This window comes from Podarcis filfolensis, assembly GCF_964270895.1.
Source record: "Podarcis filfolensis genome assembly, chromosome: 7".
Lineage (NCBI taxonomy): Eukaryota > Metazoa > Chordata > Lepidosauria > Squamata > Lacertidae > Podarcis > Podarcis filfolensis.
The window spans coordinates 86,959,684-86,984,974 of record NC_139603.1 but is presented as its reverse complement, the minus strand read 5'-3'; the positions used below and the strand labels follow the sequence as shown (position 1 = coordinate 86,984,974).

Here is a 25,291-nt window from a genome sequence, read left to right as displayed (position 1 = left end):
ATTCTTAACCCACCCTTCCTCCTCAGAAGAGCCCAGGACCACAAACAAATTGTTGACAATGGCATCAAGAGACAGGCTTGTTTTGTTCACCGATCTGGGCTGCCGTTTCATTGTCTCCGGACTGCCCGAACATGGCCTTGTGGGTCTAAAATAAAAGATGGTCAGCCCCTCACTGGCTATGTGCAAGCAGTCTGCAAAGATCACCTTGCACCTGAAGAAGTTTACCAAAGTTCATCCCATATGGTAAACTTTTGTAATATGGTTCCCTGTGCAAGGCCAAAATTTGGTGCCCCAAAATGGATCATCTCAGTTAAGGATCTTATTCATTTTGGACCTTCTTGGCTTGGCTTCTTGTGTAGGGTAACTGCCCAAACTGCCCTAAATCCAGTGCTGGGTGGATCATGAGACACTGCAAAAATATTAATAGAACTGCAGAGTTAGAAGGTATCCTAGGGATCATCTAGTCCAGCCCCTTGCCATGCAGGAATAATGTTCCTCTTTTTGCTGGACTGCAGAAGTTTTTTCAGCCTGAAGGCCACATCTGTTTCATGGAAACCCCCTGGGGCTTACATGGCAGCGGTGGGAAGGACCAGAAGCAGAAAGTGGGCAAAGCCTTATAAGGCTATATCACAGGTACGCTGGTCCCCAGTTGCAAAGGGCTTTATATACTAAGGTAAAAGTAAAGGACCCCTGTGTCAGGAGTGTGTGCAGGAGCTGGGCCCTGTGACCAGTAGGGCTTCACAGGACTGGGGCCTTCATAAGTTTGTTCTGGAGAGGCAAGGCGCGGCCGCACAGGTGAGGCCACTTGGTAACTCACAACACCTGGTGGCAAGAGCCGGGAAGGGATATAAGGTCAGCATTTCCCTTCGGCTCTTTGACACAGCAACACGTTTCCTGCCTTGCTGCATTTGGCTTCTTGTTTCCTGGTCCTCGGCTTCTTGATTCCTTGCTTCTCAACCCTCGGACCACTGACTTCATGACTTCCTGATTCCTAGCCCTCGGACCCCTGGCTTCTGGACTCTCGTTCCTGCTCCCACCCTACCATCTTGCCCCCGGTCCCGATGTCCTCAGCTGGGACTTCGATCGCCCATGACACCCTGGATGGTTAAGTCCAGTCAAAGGCGACTATGGGGTTGTGACGCTCATCTCACTTTCAGGTCGAGGGAGCCGGCGTTTGTCCACATACAGCTTTCCAGGTCATGTGGCCAGCAGGACTAAACCTCTTCTGGTGCAACAGAACACCATGACGGAAACCAGAGCGCACGGAAATGTCGTTTACCTTCCCGCCACAGCAGTACCTATTTATCTACTTGCACTGGTATGCTTTCAAATTGCTAGGTTAGCAGGAGCTGGGACAGAGCAACGGGAGCTCACTCCATTGCAGGGATTTGAACCGCCGACCTTCTGATCAGTAAGCCCAAGAGGCTTGGTGGTTTAGACACCTATATAATATAGTAGCACCTTGAGCCTGGCCTGGCAGCAAATCTGCAACCAGTGCTGATCTCTGAGCCACAGGTGTTAAATGCTGACAAGCTCCACTCTGACAACAATTGTACTGCTGCATTCTGCGCCAACTGCAGCCTACGAATCTGGAGCAAGGGAAGCTCTGCAAGGAGCGCATTGCCGTAATCCAGTCGCAGAGTAACCAGCGCGCGAACTGCCGTGCCCCCATTCCATCCATCTTGCAAATGTTGACTGAGGAAGCACATTAGCTCTTTCACTTCCCAGCTCCCTCCCCCCACACTTCCAAGAGCAAACACAAAATGTGCGGAGCCTCTGGCAAGTCCCTTTTATTGTCTAACACAGAGTTCATGCAATAAAGTCCGTTAATTAAAACATGAATATTTAAAATGGCTTTCAAGAGTGGCAGTCTTATCTCACCAGAGGGGGGGAGGGAAGTGAGGTTGGGTGTTAAAAAGGAGGCGAGGGAGAGGGAAATAAGACTGCAATGCACTGGGGAGGGGGCAAGCAGCAGGCTACTTCATTTTTGCAAGAAGATCATTCAATTATTTAATTGTGGAATGAGTGTGGGTTTTATTCTATCTCTCTCCCCTCCCCCCCCCCACTTTTTCCAAATGGCACTAGATGTTCCATTTGGGGGGAGGGAGGGGCAGAGGAGGAGGCGAGGGGAGCATGTGGAATTTTAATTAAAATATTTTTTATGGTGGCAGCATTATCATATTCAACCGAGTGGCACTTTCAACGCTGCATATGGGTCTACAGGACTGGTGTGCTCAGATAGCAGAGCCGGCATGGATTACGAACAGAGGCAACCACTGCTTCTTCCACGTTGCTCAAGAAAGCATGCACAGAGTTGTCACTTTAGCCTCACAACAACCCTGGGAGGTAGGCTGAGCTGAGGGGAAAGTAGCTTGCCCACATGAGCTGCACAGGCAAGGAGGAATCTAAGCAAATCACTCTCTCTAATTAGAAGCTAGATCTGTTAGTAGGGGTGCGTGGAGAAATTTGATTCCGTTCACATGCAAAGGGGAACCTAGCTTATTTGCAATTATTTGTGCAAATAGAAGCACAACCACTTTTTCACTTCCCAGAATTTTGCAATGCCTATTGGCCAATCAAGAAATGAATACAGAAAATGCACATACTAGGGTAAAAAGAAGAGACATCACCTTGCCGACAAAGGTCCGTATAGTTAAAGCTATGGTTTTCCCAGTAGTGATGTATGGAAGTGAGAGCTGGACCATAAAGAAGGCTGATCGTCGGAGAATTGATGCTTTTGAATTCTGGTGCTGGAAGAGACTCTTGAGAGTCCCATGGACTGCAAGAAGATCAAACCTCTCCATTCTTAAGGAAATCACCCCTGAGTGCTCCCTGAAAGGACAGATCCTGAAGCTGAAGCTCCAGTACTTTGGCCACCTCATGAGAAGAGAAGACTCCCTGGAAAAGACCCTGATGTTGGGAAAGATGGAGGGCACCAGGAGAAGGGGACGACAGAGGACGAGATTGTGGGACAGTGTTCTCAAAGCTACCAGCATGAGTTTGACCAAACTGTGGGAGGCAGTGGAAGACAGGAGTGCCTGGCGTGCTCTGGTCCATGGAGTCACGAAGAGTTGGACATGACTAAACAACTAAACAACAACAAGGATAAAGCATGCACAAAATGCATAGAGATGATGGGAATTGTAGTTAGAATCTAACAGAGGATTCTGTTGCTGAATTAGTCAGACAAGCTATTTTGTAAGATAATGACCATATCTGCCCACTTAAGTCTCCTCATCTGCACCCCAAAAGAATGAGCCAGGGTTGCAAGACCTGCAAGGAAGGGATGGTTCCCTCGTGGGGAGCCCTCTCACCTAGCTGCTAGGTTGAAGGACAATAACTAGAGTAGTGTGGTTGAGAGTGAGCAGAAAACAGGCTGGAAGCGGGAGACACAGAGGCATGTTTGATCTGTGCTGGATTCAAGGCTATGACTAATGGAAAAGAAAGATTCATTGGGGTGTTAATGGTGAAAAATTGTACACTTCACTTGGGAAGACAGGTGAACTAATACCAGTGTACTGGAAGAAGCAAAGATCACCAGTGTTGAAGTGATGATTCTTCAACATCACCTTCGTTGGACTGGTCATGTTGTGTGGATGCCTGATGATCGTCTTCCCAAGCAACTACTCTATTCCAAACTTAAAAATGGAAAGTGTAATACTGGTGGTCAACAAAAGAGGTTTAAAGACTGTCTCAAGGCAAATCTTTAAAAATGTAGTATAAGCACCAACAATTGGGAAACACTTGTCTGCGAGCGCTCCAATTGGAGAACAGCCTTTACCAAAGGTGTTGTGGGCTTTGAAGACACTCGAACTCAGGACGCAAGGAAGAAACATGCTAAGAGGAAGGCACGCTTGGCAAACCCTCACCATGATCAACTCCCACCCAGAAACCAACGTCCCCACTGTGGAAGGACGTGTGGATCCAGAATTGGCCTCCACAGTCACTTACGGACTCACTGTTAAAACTATGTTCATGGAAGACAGTCTTACTCGGCTACAAGTGATCGCCAAAGAAGAAGAATGGCGCAAGCCCCACACCTTATGCTCAGGTTGCATATATGCGTAAATAAAACCAACATATTCTAAAGACACCACAGTCTCCGCTGACTCTCATTCCAAGAAAACCGAAACCTTTTTGATGTTTTGTCTATTGCTCACAACTGCTTCTATTATGTTTATCGTTTGCTTTATATGTTGTAAGCCATCTAGAGCAGGGTTTGAACTGTGAAAAGGTGTCCTACAAATAAAATAATTGATTGAATCCTCAGTAAGCCCCTGGAACCCCCCAAAATCTCTCACTGCAGAGATTGGGATGGTGTATAACAATACATTTGCATGTATCAGTTGGTTTGTGTGATATCTGAAGAAGGACCATACAGCTCAGTGGTATAGTATCTACCTTGCCTGAAAAAAGTTCCAAGTTCAGTCCCTGGGAGAATCTCCAGGCAGGACTGGGCATGATCCTGACTAAAAATATCTCTGTGCACAAAGATGGTGATGACCAACAATGGAAGACCAGCTTTTAAAATTAACAGACTTAGCTGAGATGCCGAAATTGACATGTTTAATGAGAGAAAAGTCATTGTTAACGTTTGTTAAAGATTGGAAACCTCTCATAGACTTTTTACATGAAAAAGAAAAAGAAATGATGATATTTGGATTTGAGTATTGAAGATAATATTTATTTATAGAAAGTGGCTTCGCTGGGTGTTATATTGGAGTGGATGAAATGAATATTGTTTATATATAGCGGACAAATGAAGAATTGGAAGTTATTTAATTTCTGAATTTTATTTTTCTCTCTTTCTCTTTTAACTTCCTTTCTATTCTTTTTTTTCTTCCTTTTCCTTTTTCTACTCCTTTCTTCCCCCCTTTCCCCCCTTTATATTTTATTGTATTTAGATCAAAGTTTTAGTTTGGATAAAAAAGAGAAAATATATTAAATTTTGTATTTTTCTCTGTAAACCCTTAGAAAACATATTAAAAATAAAAAAATAACTATATAGAGACCACTTACAGTCAGTGTAAACAATAATGAACTAGAATGGACCAGATAGTCAGATTCAGCATATTTTAGTGTTGTATGATCCTGTATTGAATGCAGGCATAACTATTGGCCATTGTTGACTGCAGTGGACCCTCTAGTTATGTACCGCTCTGGATACACAACTTTCGGGTTACAAATGCAGCAAACCCAGAAGTGAATACTTCCGGGTTTCGCTGCACGCGCATGCACAGAAATGCTCGATCTCACCGTGCACATGCGCAGAAGCGGTGCCTCTGCCTACGGACTTTTTGGGTTGCGGATGGACCCCCGGAACAAATTTAATTTGTATCTCGAGGATCCACTGTATAATAATTGTTTTATGAAGCAGCTGTTTTCAAGTTGCATATTCAGTAAATTTTTGATATTAAAAACCTAGGTGGTTTTTTGCAAGCCCTGGGTCTAGCATGGCGGGGTTCTCCACCAGTTTGGAATTTCTGAGTAATCATTAAAAATAACTGTTCCTGTAAAGCAGAAGGAGAAATAACGAAATGGAAGGTACATTTATCAGCACAACCCTATTGCACATTTCTATTATAAAGCAATTCCTGTAATAAGCCTCTAGCCCAGGTTGGTGGGCATGCAATGGAAGGCTAGGATTTGCAGTGACAAAAGGAAGGATCTCTGATTCGATATCAGGAAGTGAGATAGCAAGGAAAGGTGATGGTCACGGCCTCCTGCCAGCTGCGAGCATGCAAGAATTCTGACCGCACTGGCAGGCCCAGCTTTACTTTGTAAATTTGCCCAGGTCAAAGACCTGGCACTCAGCGCTGGTTTGGACACCAGTCGCCCTGTCAGCTTCCAGCTTGTAAACAGTCAAAGCCCTGCGGATTATTTTGATGACAGCAAACTGGTGGTTCCCGGGGAAGAAGGATCAGAGTTCTGTGGATGCTATTCTATCCGAGCATTTATGAGAACGCCTGTCGCTTGGAGCTGCCCAAGCACAAAAGCTCAAAGTGAGGATCTGCAAGACTTATCCTGGCTAGAGGGTAGAGGATGTTAGACTTCCTGCTCTATGATTGCAGTCATGAGATTGTTGTCTTTCACATGACGGTATATGTTTTGACTCCACAGAGTGGGAAGTGACGGAGACAGGATGTTTGTGTTACTGTGTTCCGTGAAGTGGCACTCTTGTCCTTTGTTTTTTCTCTTTGCTGTCTGATGCTAGAGAGAGAGGGAGCCATGTTGCAGTGATCCGTGTGTGTTTATATCTAAATAAAGTAGATTAGCCAAAACGCTGAGTTGCTGAGGTCTGTTACGCATGATGCACATACTCTGCGGATCCCTAAGTGTGCCGATGTCTGTTCGCATCAGTCACTGTGATGTTCGGGCAGAAAAAAGCTTGTGAAGCTCCCGAACGATCGTCCAGGAGGGAGAGAACATGCCAGTCAGGCGTGTGTCTCTGCCAGGGTCCTACTTGAGTGTAGGATGAGCTCCTGACAGAGGAGGCCAGCCTGGAAGCCACAAGGAAGTGGATGATTTCTAGCAGGGTCATCGGCCACGGGGCAAAACTGAATTCCGAACCAAAGGAAGCAAACTCATTCACACCACTCTTGTTGCTTCGAGCAGGGGATTAGATTAGATGACCCTTTGGGTCCTTCCAACCCTACAATTCTATGATTCTATCATACACACACACACACACACACACACACACACACATATGTATGTATGTATGTATGTATTCTTTTTTCTTTTTTTTTCCAAATTAAAATTTTACAATCACAAACATACAACACAGACCATAAAAACAAGATTCCACAGAATCTCCTGGACTTCCCTTCTTCCCTTTGTGGGTCCTATCATTAATCATTTCCTCCTGCATCTTTTATAATAATCCAGATCTTTTACATCTCCATTATATCCAAAATTCACCATTAAACTACAAGTGTTATTTCAATCCTACTAACGATTTTAACTGTTTACAATGGTTTTTCAGATAAATTATAAATTTCCCCCATTCCTTATTAAAATTTTTGGTCTTCCTGATTTCTGATTCTTTTGGTCATTTCTGCCATTTCGCCATAATCCATCAACTTAATCTGCCATTCTTCTCTGGTCGGGACTTGGTCCTCTTTCCATCTCTGGTACAATTCTATGATTCCATCTTAACTCTGTTCACTGGATTCTCATCTCACTCTTCATCCAGAAACCTCCTGCACACATATGGTCAATCAGGGGCGGGGAACATTTATTCAGCCCAAAGGCTGTATTGCCCTCTAGGCAACCTTAGGGGAGGGTGTCAGATGACAGGGGTGGGAGGAGCCAGAGGCAGAACTGAGCAAACAATGAATTCTTATCAAAAGCCACCCAACAGTCTGGGTAAGGGAGTTGTGGGCTGGGGGGAGGTATAAAGGGACCCCTGACCATTAGGTCCAGTCGTGACCGACTTTGGGGTTGCGCACTCATCTCACTTTACTGGCCGAGGGAGCCGGTGTTTGTCCGCCGACAGCTTCCAGGTCATGTGGCCAGCATGGCTAAGCCGCTTCTGGTGAACCAGAGCAGCACATGGAAACGCCGTTTACCTTCCCGCCAGAGTGGTACCTATTTATCTCCTTGCACTTTGACGTGCTTTCGAACTGCTAGGTTGGCAGGAGCAGGGACCGAGCAACAGGAGCTTACCCCGTCATGGGGATTCGAACCGCCGACCTTCCGATCGGCAAGTCCTAGGCTCTGTGGTTTAACCCACAGCGCCACCCGTGTCCGGGAGGAGGTATAGGTGAGCAAAAATATGAAGAACCCACTAGATCAAGCCAAAACGCCATCTAATAATTCCATCGTTCTGACCACTTTGATCTGCAGAACTGACACCTGTTCTGCATTTGTAAGAACTCGATCTTTCAGTGTGGTGGCAATGAAACTTCAGAACTCCCTGCCTATTGATATCAGGCAGCCTCTTTTTGGCAACTGCTAAAAACATTTCTGTTCAGGTGAGCCTACCCAGATGTTCAGAAAATTTGTGGCAAGTTTTAATCTGTTTTTAGTGTCTTCCTAGCTTTTGTTATTGTTATTAATTCTTCTTATTGAAAATTTTACTGGGTCCCCCCCTTTTTTGTAGACCACCTTGAGGTTTTCTTTTACAATCAAGCAGTGTACAGTCATACCTCATGTTACGTCAGCTTCATTTTACATTCTTTCAGGTTACGTCCTGCAGTGACCTGGAAGTACTGGAAAGGGTTACTTCCGGGTTTTGCCACTTGCACATGCGCAGAAGTGCAAAATGACGTCATGCACATGCGCAAAAGTGGCAAATCGCAATCCACGTGTGCGCAGGCGCGCCACTGCGGGTTGCACTCTTTTCATGTTGCGAACGGGCCTCCGGAACGGATCCCATTTGCAACCAGAGGTACCACTGTATACGTTTTACGAAATAAATCGGTAGTTTCCCGTCGATTTTTGTTCACTTAGCTATCCCTTCTCTCCCTCTAACTCTATTCTCCTCGATCATGCCTTCTTTTTTAAGTTGGGGGGGGGAACCTATGGAGAATTTCCCACTCCCGTCTTTCTGATGACGGTACATTGGTAAATTCCCAAGCACACCAGCTGAGCCAGATCAGGTTGCGTTATTGCTAACTTGGTAGCCTTCCATACCCCAAGTCAGTAAGCATTCATTTAGCTGGATGGGTCATGCGGGGGCCACAACGACTATCTTACTTAATGAAGTGTGCTACCATGCAGAATTGCTATGGCATGATTTTGAATTCTGAGCAAAACACAGAGGCTCGGCAACGTATATGTAATTGCGGCATGCAGCGTTTAGAGCATGTCCCATCCCATTACGGCTGCATTAGGAAGCCATTAAGACTTAGAACGCTGATGAGCAGGATATGTAAATAGGTCGGGCCCGTGTCCTGCACATAAAAACTAAAAATAAGATGTGTGGGCAGGCACAGAGGAGAGGGGGGGATAGCCCCTTTTGGATTAATAAATCAGAGCACTGTGGGGGCTTAATACGGCATCACCTGGGTCAACAGTGACACCACAGTCCACATGGATCGATTTCCCCCATGGTGAGTTGTGGAAGAGCATTTTAAGGAGAAGCTACCTGATTTGCATCTTTTGAGCCAATACACAACCCAAAACAAAACCGTCCTTTGAAAGCCACACTTCTTCAGATTTTATAATTCAACTCTTCCAGCAAGTAACGTGCTCAAAAGTTCCTATATTAGGGGAAAGCTGTGCATGAGAATGTGTACATTAGTGAAAAGGATGTGCAAAAATGCATCAAAATAGGGAAAATGCAAAAAAAAAAATGTGCACATTGGGCAAAAGAGCATACGCAAATGTGTGCATTAGGAGATGAATCTTCACAAGGGCTTTTTGAGAACATGGAAACTGATGTGGAAATGCGGGGAACTTAACTTAAAAGTGGAACAAATTAGAAACTGAGAGAAACTGAAAGATTTATCCATCCTGCAGTCTGAGCTGCACCACTTCATAGCGCAGGTGGGGTCTCACCTGATGAACTATTCCATTGTGGAAAACCATTTCTGCATACAGAAGACTAAAGATCAAGGTGTTGGCTAGGCCTGGGCAAGTCTCCCTGCCATCTTGCATTATATATGGGCAAATTGCTTCTCAAAAAAAAAAATTACTGTATTTTTTGCTCTATAAGACTCACTTTTTCTTTCCTAAAAAGTAAGGGGAAATGTGTGTGCGTCTTATGGAGCGAATGCAGGCTACACAGCTATCCCAGAAGCCAGAACAGCAAGAGGAATTGCTGCTTTCACTGCACAGCGATCCCTCTTGCTGTTCTGGCTTCTGAGATTCAGAATATTTTTTTTTCTTGTTTTCCTCCTCCAAAAATTAGGTGCGTCTTGTGGTCTGGTGCGTCTTATAGAGCAAAAAATACGGTATGTGTATGTTGATCAAAACTGTGTACACAAATTCCAAGTCCTGAAGGCCAGGTTGAGACATCTTAAGGGTTGCATGTTTCCTGCAGGCCTGCAGGTCTTGACCCTTTACAGCGGTAGAATATCTGGAGATTTGCTCCTTTAAAATAACAGAGTGGAAAATTCAGGGCAGGGGCCTCAGAAGATCATTTTGGAGGTTGGTGGGTGAAGTTTCCCATCTACAGTCACTCCCCTGCCCCCCATGGTCCCAGTTCTGCTAGCATTAAACCACCGCTCTAAAGTATACCTGAAGGAGCATCTCCACCTCTATCGTTCTGCCCGGACTCTGAGGTCCTTCTGGCGGTTCCCTCCCTGCGAGAAGCCAAGTTACAGGGAACCAGGCAGAGGGCCTTCTCGGTAGTGGCACCCGCCCTGTGGAATGCCCTCCCATCATATGTCAAAGAGAAAAACAAATACCAGACTTTTAGAAGACATCTGAAGGCAGCCCTGTTTAGGGAAGCTTTTAATGTTTAATAGACTATTGTATTTTAATATTCTCTTGGAAGTAGCCCAGAGTGGCTGGGGAAACCCAGCCAGATGGGCAGGGTGTAAATAATAAATTATTATTATTATTACTACTGTGCACTGATTTCTCTCCACTCTCATTTCCACCCCTGTATTCTGCTGCAAAAGCACCTTGGAGGAATTGTCTCCATTGCCCAAGTCTGAGAGGGTGTTAAATAACACTGAACTTGGAAAGAATGACACCAAACTGAGCAGTTAAGCTGTTTGCCGTGGCGCTGCTCATTAAATTACACATAAAAGTCCCCTCAGCAATAATGGAAGTAGTTGCCTGTAAAACTCCCTTGCGAAACTGGATGTAAATTCCACCTCTCATCTCCGTGAAGCACCAATGGGACAGTCGGCAGGTAACTGCTGATATTTCCGCATTGTTATCATGTTCATAAGCTATTGAGCAGGGAACAGAAGCAAGGCCTTTCGTTTTCTTCCTTCCTGCCTCCTCCTTTATATCATATAAAAAGGAAATACGTTTTATTAAAATGCTGGAAAGGCAGCTCAGATTGGAAAAGCTTGTGCCTTCTCTCACCGTGCCCACGTTACCATAATGCAATTATTTACTGCGTATGCTCATTGTAGACCAGTCATGAAGAACCTGTGGCCCTCTCAGGCCGGGCCAAATTTGTCATTTTCAGTTTCAGCTGCTCGTTTTTCCAATGTGAGCTTTAGTCCCCCACATTTCCACATCAGTTTCTGAGGGTTTTCCTTTTTTTAATCATATGCGTGAAAATTCGCCAGATTTTTACTGCAAATTTCTCCCAATATACACATCTGTATGCAATTCTCCTTAATGTACACATTTTTTCCGAAGCAAGTCTCCCTAATAGGGCTTGTTTTGTATGCTAGTTTCACTGTTTTCATGTGTGGGTGTGTATGCACACACACATCACCCCAGCCTATGTAGTTATGTCCACATTACTTGGCCAGAGAATTCGCTGCAAAAATTCAGAGAGGTGCAAATTTTGAAGGAGGGATGTGCTTCAGTCCGTGTACCATTTAGTTGAGTTCACCTTTCAATGTGAACTGAATTGAAACCTTGTCTCTAGGAGAAGGGGATGAGTGAGCAGTATTAGGGCAGGTGGGTTACCTGAGGTGGGCTGTGTCCCAATTAGTTTCTCTACTCAACAAGTTAAGCAGCCCAAAATATGGGAATGTAAGAGGTTGACTTGTGCAAAGTCGGGTCATTGGCCTATCTAGTTGAGTGTTGTCTACACTGATTGAAAGTGGCTTTCCACTCTCTTCAAACAGGGTTCTTTCCCAACCCTACCTGGAAATGGCAGGGACTGAGCTCAGGAGCTTCAGCTTGCAATGCATGTTCTCAACCACTGATTCCTCTAAAATAAAATAATAATAATAATTTATTATTTATACCCCGCCCATCTGGCTGGGTTTCCCCAGCCACTCTGGGTGGCTCCCAACAGAACATTAAAAACACGATAAAAGATCAAACATTAAAAGCTTCCCTAAACAGGGCTGCCTTCAGATGTCTTCTAAAAGTCAGATAGTTGTTTATTTCCTTGACATCTGATGGGAAGGCGTTCCACAGGGCAGGGGCCACTACCGAGGAGGCCCTCTGCCTGGTTCCCTGTAACTTGGCTTCCTGCAGCGAGGGAACCGGCAGAAGGCCCTCGGCACTGGACATCAGTGTCTAGGCAGAACGATGGAGATAGAGACACTCCTTCAGGTATACTGGGCCAAGGCCATTTAGGGCTTTAAAGGTCAGCACCAACACTTTGAATTGTGCTCAGAACCGTACTGGGAGCCAGTGTAGGTCTTTCAGGACCGGTGGTCTCGGTGGTCATTCAGAGTCTAATGGTAGGATAGTTCCTCCAGAATAATTAAGATGGACTTCAACGTTGAGATACCCTGTGTACATAGGAAACCTAATGAGATGCCATACATGAGTCAGGACATGGGTACATCCAGCTCAGTGCTATTTACACTGACTGGCAGTTATTCTCCAGAATCGCTCCCATCCCCACCAGGAGATGCTAGAGAAGGTATAAGCCAAACTCACTCTTTAATGCGGAATTGGAACAAACAGCAATCTGAGTTTCCTGCAGATTGCTGTTTTCTCCGATTTAGTGGTAAAGATGATGTTTTTTAAGAAAGATGAAACTACAATTTTGAGACTACAATTCCCATCATGCCTGACCACTGATCCTGTTAGCTAGGGATGATGGGAGTTGTAGTCCCAAAACATCTGGAGGGCCGAGTTTGCCTATGCCTGTGGTAAAGACTGAAACTGGGATGGGAAGCAGAAGAAGGAGACAGGGACAGGAATAGAGATAGGAAAGAAGAAGCACAAATTCATCTCGCCCAGGATTATCCACCATGCAGCTCTCTGAGGTTTCTTCTCTAACCCTGGTGGTTGCCAGGGTTCGAATCTAGGACTTTCTGCAGGCACAGATGAGCACAGACATTCCGATCGCGTGCTCTGGTTGTAAAGGGAGCTTGGAGGTGCCTGATAAGGTTTCAGAATGTTGAGGAAGAGCTGGCTAGAGAATAGGGGATTTATCTTTCCCTCCCAATACTGGAAGGCTCACACCAACCCCATGCAAAATATATGAGAGCAGTTCTGGCATCTGGCAGGGCAGAGTCCCCTGGCTTCCGAGCCTTCTGCTGCATCTGCACTGCGCTCGGATAATGGCTTGTTTTACTGACACTCTGCGGAGAGCCCGGCCACCCCACTCCCGACGCACCATCTGCTTTCAGATCCAGAGACGGGAGCCAAGGAAGGGAGAGGAAGGGGGCACATGGAAAAGAAAGCACAGCCCTCCCATTTTCCATATTCGCACACTGGGGATTCCTTAATACAGATCCTTCTATATCCAGAGCTGCGTCGTTTGACATTCTTTCTCTGCTTGATCTATTTTAGCGGTTCCCAAACTTTTTGGGCCCCCACCGCTTTGGTTCCGTAAACTCACCCCCAGTGCTCCCAGCCCTACCAGCTTAAAAGCATCCTTCAGAACAGCAGCTTGCACAACCAAGTATGATAATAACATGATAAAATTCGAAAGAGCAACAATTATTTGCACGTATATTCAAAACCCAGTTAAAACTTTTTAGTTGAATTAATGCACCAAAATTGATGAATTTGATCCAATGATGCCAGCTTTCAAAGTCTGACCATTACCTCCAGACCCCAACTGCCACCCCCTGCCACTTAGCAACCCACTGTGTAATTCCAATGAATGATATATATTGTGGACCCTTTGCCTTACGATGCACTCACAAAAACACTTCCTGCTTTAATCTGTTTTAGCATTGTAACTTTTGTGTGTTTTTAAGTAGGGCTGTGATTCCCCCACCCCAGCCCCCTCGATTTTACTGTTCTACCTTTTCGTAAAACACTTGGAGGTTTTCAACGATCAAGAGGTGCATAAATTTTACAAAACAAATAAATGAAGTAAACATGGAGGGCCAGCAACTGCAGAAAAGAATCACCCAGGTGCATATTTCCAAAATGTACATATGTGTAATACCTTTCAATGCCAGTTCCTGGAAACCACAAGAGGGGAGAGTGTTTCTCTTGTGCTTGGGTTTCCCACAGGCATTTGGGTGGCCACTGAGAAGTAGATGATGAACTAGATGGGCCATTGGGTCTGATCCAGGAGGTTCAGAAGGAGACACCTAACAAGCAGCAGTGCAGGTTGGTCCATTGCAGAAAGGGGGACATCACTGGCCAACCTCAATCTGTCCACAGCCAGTCTCCACCTGTCTGTCTTCCTACTTACAAAAACACGTCCAGGGGGTGGCACTGTCAATCAGCTGTCCTCTCTTTGGTCTCAGGGCTCATTCATATTCAGCTCTTGTGTAGCACTTTCTAGGTCTGGGTTTCCCAAACTTGGGTTCTCCAGCTGTTTTTGGACTACAACTCCCATCATCCCTAGCTAGCAGGACCAGTGGTTGGGAGTGATGGGAACTGTAGCCCCCAAAACAGCTGGAGACCCAAGTTTGGGAAATACCGCTTTAAAGTGCTGTGTGCAAGCTTCCCCTGCAAAAACTCACTCTTCAATGCGGAATTGGAACAAACAGCAATGAGTTTCCTGCAGATGGCTGTTTTCTCCGATTTAGCGGTAAAGATGAGGTTTTAGTGGGAAAAGTGCCCACGAAAATGAAAAACGTCCCAGATACAGTGGACCTGTGCTTGGAAATGTGCCACTAAAGGAGGTCTGGATGAGTCTGGATGAGCTCTTTGTGTTGCACTTGTAGAAATCAGTGGGGTGGGGGGAGGTGAAGCTAGACTTTGCTGCCTGCCCCTGTCATTGCTCTCCACCAATTTTTGGCCTCTCTGCCTTCTACCCTACATGTCCCAATAGGCATCAGCCCCCCACTGCCATACAGTTTTCCTGCATGGCTGCTAGTGGTACTTAAGTACAGAGAGAGTTTTGCCTACCATTGGCTCTGGCTGCACCTCTCATTGACTCTGGCGCCACCTAGTGTTGGGCTCCCTGCCCTCCACCCTATCAACTCCAATGGGCCCTAGCCACTACTAAATTAAAGCTGCCGTTTTCAGACAACAGATTTGTTTTTAAGTCCTTAAAAAGGTAAAGGGACCCCTGACCATTAGGTCCACTTGTGGCCGACTCTGGGGTTGCAGCACTCATCTCGCCTTATTTGCCAAGGGAGCCGGCGTACAGCTTCCGGGTATGTGGCCAGCGTGACTAAGCCGCTTCTGGCAAACCAGAGCAGCCCACAGAAACGCTGTTTACCTTCCCGCCGGAGTGATACCTGTTTATCTACTTGCACTTTGACGTGCTTTCGAACTGCTAGGTTGGCAGGAGCAGGGACAGAGCAACAGGAGCTCACCCCATTGTGGGGATTCGAACTGCCGACCTTCTGATCAGCAAGTCCTAGGCTCTGTGGTTTAACCCACAGTGCCACCCGAATCCCACTTTTTAAGTCCTTAGGGCCCACCCAAAAGATAAAGGGGAGGGCTGGGGACATGGTGGGGCAACTGAGAGGGAGGAAACCGCCTTACGCGCAGACAAGGCAATTTCAGCTCCTCTTCCTGCTTCCAGCAGCTAAAACTTACATCCCATCAACTTGCTATTTCTGTGTTAATAACATGCTGTTGTGATGTCACTGCAAAAATCCACAAAGCCTTTTAAAGCATCTCAACAGATAATGGCCGGCCAAGCAGCTCTCCAGGCTACTGTTTATCTCTCAGATAAGCTGCATGTACAGCCAAAAGTCAACATCTCTGCTAACTGAGAGAGGCACACCAGGCCCCACCATCTCCCAGAGCCAGCAGCAGCATCCCTAAAGGGCCTTCTCATCCATTCAAACAAACACCACCTGCTGCTTTTGTGTACTGCAGGCACAAAAACATTTACCCCCAAAGCTGGCATCAAGTCCTGCCTTAAGCTCTGGAAGAGACCTGAGCCAGCACAGAGGCAGTCGGAACATCCTGTTAGAGAGATGCTACCGTGGAGCAGCAGCTAAAGTGAGATTAGGATGCTCAGGAAAAGACTTTGCTAGGAGGAGAGAGAGAGAGAGAGAGAGAGAGAGAGAGAGAGTTGTAGGATTCTCTGTTGGAAGGAGATTCAGTCCAACAAGGAGGATAATGCAGAAAGTTTTGCTTTGGCTTCATTTTGGGAGGGTTTTTAAAAACTGTTTTTAATTATTTTAACTGTTTTTTAAATTTATGTAGGGTTTTTTGTTGTCAATGGGAGATGTGTCTGGGAACAGAGGAGCTGACGAGAGCAGAACAGGGCTAGGGCTAGGGTTGAGGTTAGGGCTAGGGTTAGGGTTAGGGTTAGGGTTAGGGTTAGGGTTAGGGTTGGGGTTGGGGTTGGGGTTGGGGTTGGGGCTAGGGCTAGGGTTACAGTTAGGGTTAGAGTTGGGGTTGGGGTTGGGGTTGGGGTTGGGGTTAGGGTTAGGGTTAGGGTTAGGGTTAGGGTTAGGGTTAGGGTTAGGGTTAGGGTTAGGGCTAGGCCTAGGGCTAGGGCTAGGGCTAGGGCTAGGGCTAGGGCTAAGATTTTAGGGCTAGGGCTAGGGTTAGGATTTTAGGGTTGGGGTTGGGGCTAGGGCTAGGGCTAGGGTTGAGGTTAGGGCTAGGGCTAGTGTTAGGGTTGGGGTTAGCATCGGGGTTAGGGCTAGGGCTAGGGCTAGGGCTAGGGCTAGGGCTAGGGCTAGGGCTAGGGCTAGGGCTAGGGCTAGAACAGTGGTTAAGGGTAGGAGGAGGTACAGTGGTGGAGGTGGGGCAGGCCAGATAAGGGACACACAACACAGACAGTTGGTGACTGTGCCACATGCCAACGCCTCCTCCAACCTGGGGAATTTCAGTTCTCCTGTAAGCCAGTCCTCGGGTTTGCACCTGCTTTTGCTGACTGCCAGGTTGGCTCTGAGTAAGACCTCTCTCATCCATTATCCAGGTATAGATAAGGAGGCTGATCTGGTCTATATCAGTGAGGCCAGGGTGGGTGAGCTGGGCAGAGATGGTCTCACCCAGCTGTGCCCACCTGGGTACTCGGTGCAGTATCAGAGTAGACTTGAGGGTCGGGGACGGGACACTCTCCAAGCTCTCTGTCCAGTTGGGGAAGGATCTAGGGTGTGTGTAAATGGCACTGGGCATTTGAGACAGATATGGGGTTCTGCTGGCATTACTGCCCAGCAGTCTCCCTGCCTGAATTGCCTGAGCTGGTCTCAGAAGAGGTGCTGAGGATTCCCAGGTTTTGAGGGACATCAACATCCATGCCCAGGTGACTGGCTCTGTGTTGGCTAAAGACTCCATGGTTGCCTGTCCAGACCCAGATCTGTGATCATCCTCAGAGGCCCTTCTTCATGTGCCTCCTCCATGAGAGGAGAGGATGGCAACACGAGAACAGGGCTTTTATGTGGTGGCTCACCACTTATGGAATGCTCTCCACCAGGACGGCTAACCTGGTGTCTTCTTTTCATATCTTTAGGCTCCAGGCAAAAATATTCCTCTTCTCCCAGGTCTTTGGCTAATTAAGCTATTTATGGCCTTTTAAACTGGTGGACATTATTGGTTTTGTTAGTTATTATTAGTTAGTTTTTTTTACAGAAGCAAAATGGCATCAGTTAGGCCATGGGTGGGCAAACTAAGGCCCAGGGGCCGGATCCTTCCCAATTGCTATCTAAATCCAGCCAACAGATGGTCCAGGAATCAGTGTGTTTTTACATGAGTAGAATGTGTGCTTTTATTTAAAATGCATCTCTGGGTTATTTGTGGGACATAGGAATTCATTCATCCCCCCCAAAAAAAATATCGTCTGTCCCCCCCACAAGCTCTGAGGGACAGTGGACCAGCCCCCTGATGAAAAAGTTTGCTGACCCCTGATATAGCATAAGGTTACCAGATTTTTTTTCAGTGACACTTATTGTTTGCTAAGTACATGTGAATGCCGAGAAAGCTGTAAATCTGGGGACTGTCCCCAGGAAATGGGGGCATCTGGTAACCTTAATATAGAAGAATGCATAAAATGTGGAAATCCTGCATGGAAGATGGTATTGGAGGCAATACATGCTAAACTCAGTGGGAAAAAATAAAATGAATTCTGTATTTTTGGTTTTGGAATTTAAATGCTCCCCCTCACTAAAGTAGTAGCAATAGCTTAAAATGTAAAGACTTCAGTGCTGAAACACCCAAATCTAGATCACCTACCCAGCAAGCTGCAAAGCTCATTTGGTGCGTCTTCTGCGCAAATCCAATCTTTCTTTCCAAAACATGAACACAGCTGGAGTAGGCTCTCATGGGATTGTGTTGTCCTATTCAGCTGCCTAATTGGCCTCTATGGTTTGGCCAGCCCTGAGACCATAGGCAAATTTATAGCAGCCATTCATAATGGCATGTCTGCAAAGCAAGAGTTAACCCATTTCGGAGATCTGATTTTCTGTAGGAGCTAAGACAGCTTTCACCAACCAAGTGCCTTCCAGACGTTTGGGACTTCAACTTCCATCAGCCCCAGCCAGCATGTCTGGAGGACACATCTGGAGGACTGAGTTAGCAAAAGCTGAACCAATGGTTGTTCTTAGTAGTAGTAGTTATTAATTAATTGAATTTGTTACTTGCTTTTTCAGGCCAAGGCAACTCAAAGCGACTTATGCAAACAAGCAAAAGCCTCACATACATACATAAAAACCAAGAAATGAATAAAAATGGTTTTTTAAGGCATCTCTCCCATTCTAAAAGGCCACATATATTTAAAGGCTGAAGGCCTGATTAATGAGGAATGCTTTTGCTTGGCGACTAAAGATATATAACAACATTGCCAGGGGAGCAACGATGGAAAAGGCATGCTGCTTAACTTCCTTATAATTCTTAATAGCCCTAACTCCAACCCCCAAAGACGGACAGCAAAATCGCTTTCAAACTGGAATCCAGTTTTTGATGTCCTCAACGACGGCAAGCCAAGATCACTTTAAATCAAAGCAAATTGAAGCTGTGGTATTGACTGTGCCAATCAATGAATGGGTGGAAGGGGGGAAAGGTTCCCCTGTGACTGAAACATAGGTTCTGATCAATTTCTGCACCGCTGAGCATCCGGACGACATCACTTACCCAAGAAATCCAGCCCACTGCTGTCCTTTGGGCTGCTCACACAATTCTCCAAGTAAATCCCATCTTTGAAACAATCGTCCCTCTTTTTGGTGAAGCCCAGGATATCACTGGGCTGGTCTAGCACCTCTCCGCTGGAGCAAGCGCAGGGGGTCTGCATTATGCCACAGGGGTGGGAGCTGCTGCTGGTGGTCAAGCAAGTATCCAACCATTTGCACAGCATCTGGCAGGCAGCCTTGCTGGGGCTTCTGTTGCCGACCACCAGGTATTCCACCGAGAAATCCCTTTCCTGGATCTTGGCCGGCTTCCACCGGACGTGCCCGCTTTCTAAGGCGGAGGCGGTCTGCTTCATCTGGAGGAACTGCTTGCTGGACTGGAGGAAGGCATAGCGGGTGGAGCTGTCGCAGAGGTTCAGCACATCGTCAAAGCTCTCCATGCCCAAGTACGTCCTCGTGGACTCCAAGAAGGAGTCAAATTGGTAGGTCCGTATCTGCTGGTGGTCGCATCCACCGGTGGGCTTCAAGACCTTCATGTACAAGGTGTACCTCCTGGGGTCGGGGTTCTGGATAATCCAAGAGCAGAGGGAAGAGTTCAACGGGAAGACGGCAAACGAGGAGAAATAGCCAAAGAACTTGCCCTGGACCAGAGTGGTGCACGGAGACTGCCCAAGGTCGAGCGCCACTACGGTCCACACAAAGAAAAGTGTCAATAACAAAAGCAGGTTCAAGGTATATCCAGTGCTCCTCCTCATCCTAGGTCCCTCGTCCTTTGGAACTCAAAGCAATAGCCAGGCAGAGGGCAGATCTTGGACATAACAGGAGGAAATGAGAGAGTTCTCACCCCGGGCTCTACATGAGATCAATCCAGCCGTCCCATGTTTGGATTTGGGCTCCTCCTTGTGGCCGAGGCAAGCAAGACCTGGGGAAGAGAAGGAGAGAGAAACACGCTCTGTTAATTCCAGGATGCAACGTTGTGAAACACAGCAATGTCCAGGCTTTCCTTGAGAGAGGATCTAGCAGGGCACCGATGTCTCCACAAGGCCATCTGGAGGCTCTGTCTGGCAGATCAAGGACGCATCTGCTTGTGGCAGGCACTCCCCCTCCCAAATCCACAAGACGCGCATGACACAAGCAACTGTCTTCATTTTGGGATTTGGTTTTTTGCTGAGAAGTGAAAGCCAACTTCTCTCCCCACACCCCCCACGTCTTTTAAATGCTGCCACAGAACTTCTCCTCAGCCCTGCCTGTGGAGAGACACAAAAAGCTCCAATTGGACAGCCTGCCCCCTTCCGAGAACACACTCTGTACGGACATTTATATATATATATATATATATATATATATATATATATATATATACACATACCATCAAACACACACTGTCCTTCCCAGTTCACAATCCCCGAGACACTGAAAGTGCTGTGGAGGAATACGGGTTAGCTGTGAACTAGAATTTGCCACGGTTCACAACAACAACGTAGGATTGATCAGAAGCCCTCAGAAAATGGAAAGGTTTGTGCTGAAAAGACCACAACGCACCCCTGCCCAGTGGCGTAGCGTGGGTTGTCAGCACCCGGGGCAAGGCAAGTAATTTGTGCCCCTGCCAGGTAGGGGCAGAGAGCTGCGAGTGCGAGCGCGCCCCCCCCCCAGATGTTGCGCCCGGTGCGGCCAGCCCCCCCTGCACCCCCCACGCTACGCCACTGCCCCTGCCTTAAAACCTGGGAAGACATGTTCTGTAATTGGGCTGCCATGGTTTAGAAGGTCCTAGTTTTACTGAGCTGTTTCATGTATTCACTGAATTTGCAGCTTCTGAAAACAAAGCACAAATGTGCTTTAAAAAAAAAAATGACAACAACAACAACCAAAGTTCCACAACATGGGATTTGTTTCCTGTGCCTTATTATCTCTACTCACACCCTACACCAGCTCATCTCTCGTGCTCGGGTTAAATGTCTGTGATGATGAACATGGGTTTCCCTGCACTAACTTCAAAAGCGTTTCTTTGCAGTGTGCGTATATATACGGAGGGTGTATAAGAATTTAATAGATTGCCATCGAAATCCATCAGGGAGTGTGATTATCGGGGGGGGGGGGGTTTCAAAGGGGTAGCTGGGGCTACTGGAGGCACAGATGGCTATTGGGCTTGGGAAAGCTGGTATCACTGGATCCAGTTCATCAATTTTGTTAAAATAATTAAGCTAAATACAGTGGACGCTCGGGTTGCGAACATGATCCGTGCGGGATGCACGTTCGCAACCCGCAGTGTTCGCAACCTGCAGCAGCGCGTCTGCGCATGTGCGGGTTGCGATTCGGCCCTTCTGCGCATGCGCGACCGCCAAACCCCGGAAGTAACCCATTCCGGTACTTCCGGGTTTCGGCGTCCGTAACCTGAAAAAAACGCAACCTGGAGCATCTGTAACCCGAGGTATGGCTGTAAATGTATTTGGACTTTGAAAAAATGTGCAGTTAATTCTTACTGTTTTAATTCTATTGGGTTATTACCCTCCTTAGTGGCTTTTGAAATCCACTATTCCAAACAACATTTTTTTAATAGCCTGGGTGAGTGTCTGGAACCAAATGGGTGTAGACCTAAAAAAGTTGGGGAACCACTGGTTTGGACAACACTGGAATGTAGATCTGGTTTAATGAGCTTTGGAAGGACTTTCTGTAGCACCAACTTCTTCCTTATTTACCTTCACTCTGATAGTAAGGAAGAAGTTGGTGCTACAGAAAGTCCTTCCAAAGCTCATTAAACCAGATCTACATTCCAGTGTTGTCCAAACCAGTGGTTCCCCAACTTTTTTAGGTCTACACCCATTTGGTTCCAGACACTCACCCAGGCTATAAAAAATTTACTTTGAGCCTTGTTTTCACAGGGCTTTCTTTAGAAAACTCTCCCCATATAAACCATCCTGGACTTTGCATTCATCCTTTAAGGCCCTTCTTTGTGTCCACGCGAGGTCTGAAGGGTGGCAACACGAGAACAGACCTTCTCTGCAGCAGTTCCCTTTTTGTGGAATACTCTCCCCAAGGAGGCTTGCATGCACACAAAAGCTCATACCAATAAAGTGGTACCTCTGGTTGCGAACGGGATCCGTTCCAGAGCCCCATTCGCAACATGAGCAGAATGCAACCTGTGTCTGTGCAGGTCGCGATTCGCCGCTTCTGCGCATGTGTGTGACATCATCTTGAGCGTCTGCGCATGCGCGAGCGGCGAAACCTGGAAGTAATCCTTTCTGGTACTTCCGGGTTGCCGCGGGACGCAACCTGAAAATGCTCAACCTGAAGCAAACACAACATGAGGCATAACTAACTTAGTTGGTCTCTAAGGTGCTACTGGAAGGAATTTTTTATTTTATTTTATTTTATTTATTTTGTTTCGACTCCCAGGAGAGACGCATGGCTCAGGCATGCTGCAGGCCCTGCGGTATGTGTCCGCCCCCGCAGTATGGCGCTCAGCGCCAGCTGCATTTTGTTACGTTTGTTGACTGAACTAAAAAGTTTCATGAGCCCAATTTTATATAAAAAAATATTTTTTAAACTCACAAGTCTGTCATTTTGTCACACCCCCTCCCAGGATGAGACCCAGGGTGATCCACACCCCCTTCCTCCTCCACTGGGTCTCCCTGCTTGAAATTCCCAGCTGCTGGCATCATTCAGAGGCATACTGTCTCCAATGAACAGTCAAGGTGGCATTAGAAACTGCAAGATCTCTCTAAAACAGTGTAGGATTGATCTGTCTTCACTCACCGTCTTCTACATCAATATCCCATCCATCCCCAAATTGTGAGACACCCAAGTTGCTGATCAATGGCTGATACCTATTGTTTATCTTCCAAGCAGGCATGTCTGCCTGTTTTCCCGTCAGCGAACACTAAATTCTCAACTCCAGACAGAGGCTTATCTTTCAACCCCTCCAATACAGGGCTTTGCTCAGGCCCCTTGTGAAATTCCACTCGCCTTATCAAAACACATGGCGGAACCAGTTCTGAAAGGTTAATACATTCATGGCTGGGCATCTGTCGAGGACCTGCTCCTCCTCTTCGCTATCACAACCTGCTTGGTCTTCACCTGCCTCTTGCGTTCATCCAGATGGCCGTGGCGGCGAGGTGGAGAAAGCAGTCAACAGCGCAACCTGCTTGCTCGCTGACTCTCTGTCTGGCAAGCAAACAGGTGGCAGCAAGGGCAAGGCAGGGGAGGAGAAGGAAAAGCAGAAGCTGGGTGTTATGTACTGAGTTGAATAGGATCCAAAGTGCAGCAGTCTGATTGGTCCTAGAACAATAGTATCCCAAATGCATCAGTCTGATTGGCCCTAGAACAATAGGATTCAGAATGCAGCAGTCTGATTGGTCCTAGAACAATGCAGCAGTATGATTGGTCCGCAGGAGCCACCCAATCCAGCTCCAGAAGGAAGTGAATCCACAACCTGATTGGCCTGCAGGAGAATCCCGGAATTAGCCAATCACGTGGGGCCCTTTGTGTAAATAATGTATATAAAGCAGATACTTTGGGGGAACATTCATTCCTCCTCACCACTATGAGCTGAATAAAGAGCATGAAATCCACTCTCGACTCCAAGTATATTTCAATGGTGACAACAGCCACGAGGATTGATGGTAATGGTGGGGTCCGCTAATCGGGTCCAAACTGCCTTGGTCCACTGAAAAGCCAATAAACGCCATAGACAGAGGAGATTCCCATAACCACTCGTTTATTCAGCTGAGTAAAACAGAGTGGGCAAGCTCTTTGTTCATAGTTTTTATAGGCATCCCCACCTCCCTTTCCCCCTTTTGAGGTTCCTTGCGCTAATCAAAACAGGACACCCTGCCTGGAGACCTTGAAAGGGAGAGTTGCCTGACAGAGGGAGGTTTTCCTGAAAATCGCCTAGCAACGTCAGCTGGTCTTCACATATTTGTGGCTCACCCTCCTAAATTCTAAAGCAGGCAGGTTTTTTTTACAGAAGCAAAATGGCATCAGGAGCTGGATCCTTCCCAATCGCTATCTAAATCCGGCCCGCAGATGGTCCGGAAATCAGCGTGTTATTACATGAGTAGAATGGGAGCTTTTATTTAAAATGCATCTCTGGGTTATTTGTGGGGCATAGGAATTCATTCAATCCCCCCCCAAAAAATATAGTCTGCCCCTCCACAAGGTCTGAGGGGCAGTGGAGTGGCCCCCTGCTGAAAAGGTTTGCTGACCCCTGAGTTAAAGGTAAAGGTAAAGGGACCCCTGACCATTAGGTCCAGTCGTGACCGACTCTGGGATTGCGGCGCTCATCTCGCTTTATTGGCCGAGGGAGTTGGGGTATAGCTTCCGGGTCATGTGCCTACATGACTAAGCCGCTTCTGGTGAACCAGAGCAGCACACAGAAATGCCATTTACCTTCCCGCCAGAGTGGTACCTATTTATCTACTTGCATTTTGACATGCTTTTGAACTGCTAGGTTGGCAGGAGCTGGGACCGAGCAACGGGAGCTCACCCCGTCGCGGGGATTTGAACTGCTGACCTTCTGATCAGCAAGTCCTAGGCTCTGTGGTTTAACCCACAGCGCCACCCACGTCCCTGAGCCCTGTGTTAGGCTAACCAAAAAACAGGACAAGAACAGGCCTCTGTGGCTTTTCCTAATACCCCACAGTAAGGGACACCTAGGGAGTCAATGGACTGGGACTTCTCCAAGGCCCTCCAAACCCTTGGCTATCCCGAGGCTTTTTGCCATCTCTTTAGTCCCTCCTCTGCCTGCAGGACACAGTGCCAGGATCATGAGCGACATCTTTCCTCACTGCAGCAGGAAGGAAAATATTTTGTTATCATTTTCCTTTGCAAGTGCAATTCGGCTTATGATTTGTGAATGTGGAAGACCCTCCACACACACACACACCCGCAAGCCTACTGCTATAGCTGTCTTAGCAAGACAAACATGCTGATTCCAGTATTCAGAAACAGGAGACGCCTAGATGTGCCCTTCTCTTGTCTCCCACCGGCCTCGCCACTCTTCCCGCCGCGCACCTCTTAAAAGCCAGCAAACTTTAACTAAACATCCCTGCTAATAGGCTGCTGTGTTCCGGCTGCTAGGCCTTGGGATTGATTTCCCCGAAACAGGGTCCCATCTGGAAAAAGCTCTACCACAAAGGATGTAAACATTTCATTCCCACCGCTCCAACTGATCCCTGCTGTAGTGGAATTTTTTTAAAGGAGAATTAAACACACGGACATCAAAATGAAGGGAATGAAGAGCCCCATAGCAATAAACAAAAACACACACACACAGACACAGACACAGACACACACATAGCTGTCAACTTTTCCCT

The 25,291-nt window shown here is 46.9% G+C and overlaps 1 protein-coding gene across 8 annotated transcripts in view; it reads right to left on the bottom strand.

Moving 5' to 3' along the window:
- ADGRB1 (adhesion G protein-coupled receptor B1) overlaps positions 1 to 25,291 on the bottom strand; it is a 390,585-nt gene that overhangs the window by 257,341 nt on the left and 107,953 nt on the right. For all 8 annotated transcript variants that reach the window (XM_083621823.1, XM_083621822.1, XM_083621821.1 and 5 more), the window contains exon 2: positions 18,988 to 19,902. In XM_083621823.1, the coding sequence (XP_083477949.1) occupies positions 18,988 to 19,735 (748 nt within the window). In that variant the 5' untranslated portion in view covers positions 19,736 to 19,902. The remainder of the gene's footprint in view (positions 1 to 18,987; positions 19,903 to 25,291) is intronic.